This window comes from Cebidichthys violaceus, unplaced genomic scaffold, assembly GCF_023349555.1.
Source record: "Cebidichthys violaceus isolate CVI_PGR_0920_01 unplaced genomic scaffold, fCebVio1.0.p SCAF_28, whole genome shotgun sequence".
Taxonomy (NCBI): Eukaryota; Metazoa; Chordata; class Actinopteri; order Perciformes; family Stichaeidae; genus Cebidichthys; species Cebidichthys violaceus.
In genome coordinates this window covers 764367-772360 of record NW_027176461.1, presented here as the reverse complement: position 1 = coordinate 772360, position 7994 = coordinate 764367, and the positions used below count along the sequence as shown (strand labels likewise).

Here is a 7994-nt window from a genome sequence, read left to right as displayed (position 1 = left end):
TACATATGGCATCCAACGTATACACTATATTCATATAGCACCTCCATCTGTGTATTCTCTATGTAATAGTCTACTATTAGTGTTACTAGCAATTGCACTCTGCAGTATATTTTTTTTATACCCATCTACTGTGCCAACAACACGTTCTTACAGTGTATATATCTTACCGTATTCCTTCCAACCTAAAATACTGTCCATATATACTATGTATATATCTAGTGGAATCATACACCTTAATGCTTAATTCATATTCTGTTTATTCTATATTTTATTCAGTATATACTCTGTAGATTGATCAGCACTTACCTGCTTTTTACACTTATGGTTAGATACTATACTGCATTTCATTCTCTCAATACCTGTATTGCAATGACAATAAAGTTGAATCTAATAAATTCTAAACAGATTTTCTGTTATTTATCATAGCATACGATGAGTCTTTTTCTGACATTTTATTGACATATTATACTAGCACTTTAGTTTAACACTTATCACATACTATACTTTGACTTTTTATAGAAAAAGGTTTTTTGACATACTATACTGACCTTTTTCCTTCGACTTTCTTTTAACATACTCAGTGTTTTTTATTGACATACTATATTCTGGCTTTTCATACTATACAAATTTATTTTATAATTTTTTGACGTGCTCTACGATGACTTTTTTGACATTTTATTAACATGCTATGACATACGATAACTTTCATAACATAATATACTTTGAATTTTCATTACATACCATACTTCAACTTTTTTTGACATGCTATACTATGAGTTTTTTATGACATTTTCCAACATGCTATACCATGATTTTTTTGACATTTTCCGACACATTATACTATGACTATTTTCAACATATTATACTATACATACTATGAATTTTCACAATAAAAATCCTTTCACGGGTGCTTTGTACAACCTCATGTGAAACAGCAAGCAATTGAAGTATTTTTTATCTATTGTAAAGCCACGTTAAAGTAGTCTTCAGTCCATTTATATGTCAAATGTAGGGTAACCTATGCCAAAGAGCTGATTCTGACTGTTGTTAAAGTATCTCATAATTTCGACTTTCTATCTCATAATTTCTCTTCTTTTGTTTAAAAAAAAAATAAATGTACTTTTTTTTTGCTGCCGGAAATGGACTTCCATAATACTATGACTATGTTTAAAATGCTATAGTATTACTTTTTTTATGACATGTTTTCCGACATGCTATTCTATGACTTTTTTCAAAATAAGATACTATGATTTTTTTATGTTTTTTCGACATGCTTTATGCATTATGACAATGTTTGACATACTATACTATGATGTTTGAATGTTTTTTATGTACTATACTACGACTTTTTTAAACATACTATGCTATAATATGACTTTTTTGTTACTTTATAAACACTATACTATGACTTTTTCATGGCATATTATACTCTGAAACAACACTATACAGACTAGACTGTTAAGACGCTTTCATGAGATACTTTACTATGAACTTTTTATGACATACTATGACCTTTTCTTTAAAATGATCATGACACACTACAGATTTGCTTTTTATGGCATACTAAACTATTCCCTTTTTTAAATATTTTTATGACATACTACACTATGACTATTTAATGGCATACTACACTCCGATTTATTCATTTGATACTATACTTTGACTTTTTTATTGTAAATTATACGATGACTTTTTAATGACGTACTATACTAGGACCTTTGTAGTAACCTGCAGTAAAATGTTTTCCAAAGGGAATCTGGTTCTTGGAAACACTCCCACTTTTGTTCACAGGGACCGCCAAACTCAACACAAAATTAAAGTTCCTTATAGTAGCTTTAAGCTCATGATTAAGTTACAAGTCCAGTTTTCCAAGGAAAAAAGATCTTTATTTAAAGTAACAAATACATCTCAGTTAACTACAAAACTATTTTGAGTAATACATTTTTTTGCCCATGAAATGAAGCTCACATTAAATGTTTGTTTTTGATCGCATATTGTGAGAATGGTACTAATGAAGAAGTCAGGAACACAAAAAGAAACTAATAATGCATTAATAGACAGCGTGTTTGGAGTGTTTGTGGGGATGTTACAGTGAACACTCGGTACCATATCCCGGCCCGAATTCATTCACCCTCTTCAGTAGTGCTGCTTTCACTGCACTGATCTTCTCATCCAGCTCTGTGAGACTACAGGCCTGAAGGACAAAGTGAGTAAAAACTGATCAATCGATCGAAAAAAATGTTAACCTTGACAATGTTCAGTGAAAGGAAACAAAGCAGCTACTAACCTGAGCAGGGGATGTCTTTTGTCGTTTGTGGAGGTGACCCTACAAAAAACAAAACAAGTACACATTAGACCTTTTTAATTAGTAACATTTCTAAACTGTCTCGAGCTTTGAGAAGCATACTGAGGTACTGGTCTGTTCCCATTTTTACTTTGCCTCAAGGACTGAAAGGAGACAGAGACACAAAGCAATGGAAAGAAGTTTTATCCACTTAATATCCACTTAATGAAATACAAAGAGGTGAACTTTTATAAGCAAAAAGCAGCAGACATAGCATACATACAATATGTATTCATTAAATTGTAAGGTTATTATAATGTGGAATTGTTTATTTTTAATTTGTTGCAAAAACTGTTGAGGAGCTTCCTTAACTGTTCAGTGTTAAATTGTTGATCCTGAAATATTGGGCAAACTGTGTACAGCTCTTCAGCAAACACCAAACTACAGTATTTTCAGAAATTGCCAAAAAAAATAAAAATGTGGTACTCCGAATATAAAAGACCCCATCAGTTTATTCAAAGACACTCGACATCTCTTGCTCTGCTCACACAACCATGCAGTGAGTCAAAAGCAGATGGAGAGCAGCATACTCACAGAAGCAGCATGCTGTGCTGAGAGACACCAGTGTGAAGAGACATGCAGCATCTTAAGCACACTTACTCACATAACTAAACACACGCTGGACAGACAGCGTCAAGATAGGAAATTAAGACTCTGTTTTTCTCTGCTGAAGTCTGTCGGGTTGTATATGAAGTCTAACATATTACTTTCTGCCATGCTTTGAGTCTGTTTTCCTAAAAACCATGGTGTAGTAAAAAGAAGTCATTTCTCAAGTGAGCTGTCTGCAGTGACCTAAAAGTTAGGGTAAATCTAACCACGAGCGTTGCATTTTTGATTCAAATCAGCTTAAGTGTAACTCGAGGAGGGAAACGTGTTGAAGTATCAGGCCATATAAGAGGAAACTCCATTAGCATCAGCGACAAACTCCTCTCAGTAAGTAGATTTCATTTTGAAATGATTTTGCCTACAGCAAACCAATATTCTACATGCTAATTTAGGCATCATACACATTAAATGCCAAAGTGACTGACAGCGTGTGAAATGGATAAATTCTGAATGCAAAATTCTGTGGTTCTCTTAAAGTAACAAAAACAAGAGGGACCTGAACAAACTTACAGGTACCTTGTTGATTGTTTTTTAACCATTAGCAGCGCTATGGATAGGGCTAGGCAATATAGCGTTATTATATCAATATCATATGAGACTAGATATCGGCTTCGATTTTGGAAATCGTAATATGGCATAAGTTGTTGTCTTTTCCTGGTTTTAAAGGCTGCATTTCAGTTTTCTTTACATGTTCTGAACTTACCAGTCTGTAACAGCTGTTGTATTATTTGTCTTTTCCCACTTAGTTACTGTATCCACAACACTGATGATATTTTAAGTTATGTTAAATCCCTATAAATGTGTAACGCACTGGGAAAATATACATCTAAAACTTCAAAAGCAGGAATCAATTAACTATCTAGTCAATGCACTATGGAGTGATTTAATCTGACGACTTCTAGTAACTTGATTATATGTGTGCTAATTAAGTCAAACAGAAAATTATAAACGGCACACTAGCACAAAAGGCCTTCGTATGAACGCTGACTAATAATTATCAAGTGCCTTTTCTGTGTCTATTTCAAAGCCAAGACTCACCGTGGACTGAAAGTACTCTGGTGAGAGTCCCTCTAACTCCAAGATACGATCCTCCAGCTTCTTCAGTCTCTGGTAGACACTCAATGGGACTGGGCCAGCTAAAGAATAAACACTTGTTGAAAAAGGTTTGAATATTCGTTTCACATGACAAAATCAACAAGTGTAGTAGAGGATTACAAGTAAGGAATGTCGAAGTGTAAAAGAGAGGTATGGGTCATAATAAAAAGTGGCTTAATTAAGTTGTCACGTTGTTTATATCAGATAAAAATAGTATCAATTGGCTTATTGTTAAACACTGACTTCTTACATTATTTACCAACTATTTCAGATTAATTATACTTTGTATACAACCTGTAATGCCTTCATAATCGCATTTCAATGTGTTAAATTTCCTAAACATTGTAATGGTCAAATGCAAATATTTCAGTTTAGTTGAAAATAAACTTTAAATAAAAGTTAAAAAACTTTAAAGACTATCTGTAATGATATGTGACACTTACAACATAACATACAGTGAGACACAGTGTGTGTTTGTCCTTCTCTGACCTGTTGGGAGTTTCAGGTGGGTCTCGATGTTGTGAAGTCGTTCTTCTATGGCTGCATTTCCACAGTCTCTTGCCATCGGCCCCCTCAGCTGCTCCCCAGCCTCTCCTTGGCCTCCCCCACTACGTGTCTGGGGCCCGTAAGTGTTTACAACCCGTGTAACTAGCCGGTCAAGGAACATAACACATAAACAGAATTAATAATATTAACCAGAGACTAGTTAACGGTATGGTCTAAGGCCATGTACAAAGCATACAGATGTACAAAGGGGTCTCACAAAATCCTTGACATTTGTTAGCAGTTTAGATTATTTTGATAAATGACGTGATAAAGCTGTTGGTGCTTTAAATATTACATTTTTTTGATGAGTTCTAGCATCAAGCAGACTCAAAAACACATTTTGTCATGATGCATGTAAGGTAGTGTAGAGTGACATATAAACTTAATTATATTTATCAAACCAAAAATAATAAACAACATTTCTTGTCATTTGCCATGTCCTTTTTTTTTTTTTTTTACAAGATTTTAAGGATTATAGACCTATGACTATTTCAAAATAATGTGTGCAATTTCAAAAGTTATGGCAACAGTTTGTAAAAATAAAGCTGTTAGGAAATGTCACATTGACATTTGTGGCGAATATATTTTTGTTTACCTTTCACGTGGCTTTTAAAACCTGGATATGGAGTGAAAACAGCCTCTGTTCTGGCACAGCTGTTTTCTACAGAAGAGAACATTTAGTTAAAAAATATTTTTAGAATGTCAATAAAAATGTAAATAAAAGTGATAAGAAACATTTTATATACATTGCTTACATTTTTACAACTATTAGTGTGTCCTGATTTCTATAACTGGTGTCTCACACAGGCTTTGAATTAAAAAAAAAAAAGATCGGTCTCATGTTTTTCTGGACATAGCTGGTTGTGTTTTAAGGCCGAGAGCGTTAGCTACTTCAGCCCCACTCTTGGAGCGGTTCAGCCTGACCTCTCGCCTGTGGAAATCAGCTCTCTCCCAAACATTGGCAATCTGTGTGCAGGCTGCCTCTCCACCCTGCCCCCCCCCCCCCCAACCTCTTTCCCCATTCTCACCCTGATTGCAGTCGATCACGTTGCAAAATTCGCGCACATTGTTTTCATTGATCTCCATTTGCTTGCGTTCCATAAATGCAGATATTCTTCGCTCAATCTAGGGTGACAAAGGAGAGACAACACAGATAATGAGATGCAATGGATGGATGAGCTATTGATAGGTGTCAAGAATGCAATGACTTTTTTGTGCCTCAGTAAGTGTAATGATCTGGGGCAAACAGTAATTTACATTACATGGAATGAGAAATGTAGTGGGGAATTACTCCAGGTAGCCAAAAAAGTTGAACTGCTTGCCATCATCACATGATGGAATATGAATACTGTTTGCTTGGCTACCAAAATAAATGCACAACAGAATGGGGCCTCTTGTCCTTCATCCACATGCAATCTCAGAGTAATGAGCATCCACTTCATAATCCATCAAGGACCTGGCCCTCTCTCAAAGCCCTCCAGCAATGTGGTCTGCTCTACCCAACCACAGCACTGAAGGACCCCTTATTCTCTGCTGAATTCGGCTTATCAGATCTCCATCAAACATTTGCTTCACTGCGGCACGTCAAGCAATTACTTATGATTATTCATTTGCTTGACAGAGACTAAAAGAGGGTACTAAACATGTCACTGCCAGAACAGCTGACAGATCTGCTGACGGAGACTAACCTCTGACTTCCTGGCTCTGATCTGAACCATGACATCATCCGCCACCGTCTTGCTCTCTGCATCCTCTGGGCTTGGCGGACGGTGCTCAGACAGCGCAGTCGACTGCTCTTTGAGTGACGATGAGGTGACAGCATCAACCGATGTGTTGTCTTTTGCAGATAATGTATCACGGTGAGCCTCCACCAGTGTCTTTAAGCTTTCTGATACAACCTATTTTAACAGTTGGGGCAGAAAAAAATATTGCAACAAAGCACAAAATTAAATTAAACACCCTACTAACAAGCATAACATGGTATGATACATTTAAAAAAAAAAAAAAGACGTGTGTCTTCATAAATAATGAGGTATTGGTCATCAATTCAAAAGTAATTCAGCAAACCCTTTTGGTGTTACCACGATGAAATCATGCAATTTAACAAAATGTAGCCACTGTACCTGTAATTGAGTGACATGCTCCTGCAAACAGTTGTACACACGAGCATCTGGAGAGGACGGTAGATCCACAGCATCGATGCTGACTTCTATTCTCAGAGCAGCGTCACTTAATTTGAGCTTGATTTAAAAAAACACACACAAACACAATTAAGGCTACACTGCCTTAGACATTAGTGTAAAGCAGATTCAGTATTCAACATAATTATAAGTTACTCAGTTGATTAGTCGTTGAGCTGATATTAAACAAGCAGCTATTTAGTTAATCCATTAGAATTAGGGTTCAATACTGGTACCAGTCTTTTCAATGTGCAGTATTAAGTTGTAGGTTATTTCTGCTATATCATTTTAAATTGAATACCTTTGGATTGTGGACTGCTTGGTCAGACAAAACAATTTGAAAACATTATATATTTGCTGTGTTCCTATTCGTATTCTTGATTGAAAGGGAAAGAACTGTAGTAGAGATCACATATGTACTGAATAATTCCACCAGACGTACAAATCACATGAACATTATTTGTATAGCTCACATGTTAAATACGGGTTGCAGGGATGAGAAGGGAAAAGCTATGTACGGGGTTAATGACAATAGAGTTGAAGTGATTTTTCTTAAATTGGTGCTGGTTTATCTACGTGTTAGACCAGTTGCTCAAAATGACTATTCTCCATCCAAGCTGTGCTGTTACACTGGGATGCTAAAAACATTAGCATGTAGCTAGCTCATTAATTACACGAACGGAAAGAAACGTCTCTCGGTGCTACTTCGGGCTCAAACAATGTCAACCAACCTCTTTCCCGAAGTCTGACAACAGCTTCAATATCGCACACATGCAGTCCCTGTAGCTAGACAATTTGCTGGATTCATTAAGAGGAGTGTGGTTTCCACTCAACTTCATTGTCTCCGCCATTGCAGTCCAAAGGCTGCAGGAGAAGATCTTGTACCGGCTGCACACTACTGCCCGCTGATTGGTTGGAATGAGACCACGTGAGCCCAGGAAATCAGAGCGAGGCTGCACGCGCGCTCACACGCATGCGTGCACTTACACAACCGCTGATGTGTGTGCAGTTGTTCAGAATTGAATACCACTTATTACTTTATATTTAGTCATCATCAAAATATATATAAATAATATAATGCGGTTTAATAGTAATTCATTACATTATATTTGTCTATCTTCGGCGTGGGTCTTAATCTTTTAATCTGTACTTATTTATTATTTCTGTTTCTATAATTGGCTTTATCTACAAATGTTTCTTTAAAATTGTTAATAGGACTGCTC

The 7994-nt window shown here is 35.9% G+C and overlaps 1 protein-coding gene across 1 annotated transcript; it reads right to left on the bottom strand.

Moving 5' to 3' along the window:
* Window positions 1-1870: 1870 nt before the first annotated feature.
* mbip (MAP3K12 binding inhibitory protein 1) lies at window positions 1871-7746 on the bottom strand. The gene is given in 10 exon segments (XM_068721669.1): window positions 1871-2194; window positions 2288-2326; window positions 3989-4086; window positions 4535-4693; window positions 5187-5252; window positions 5620-5716; window positions 6280-6489; window positions 6715-6831; window positions 7503-7655; window positions 7657-7746. Coding segments are annotated over 10 exon segments (1137 nt in total). The 3' UTR covers window positions 1871-2086.
* Window positions 7747-7994: the final 248 nt, after the last annotated feature.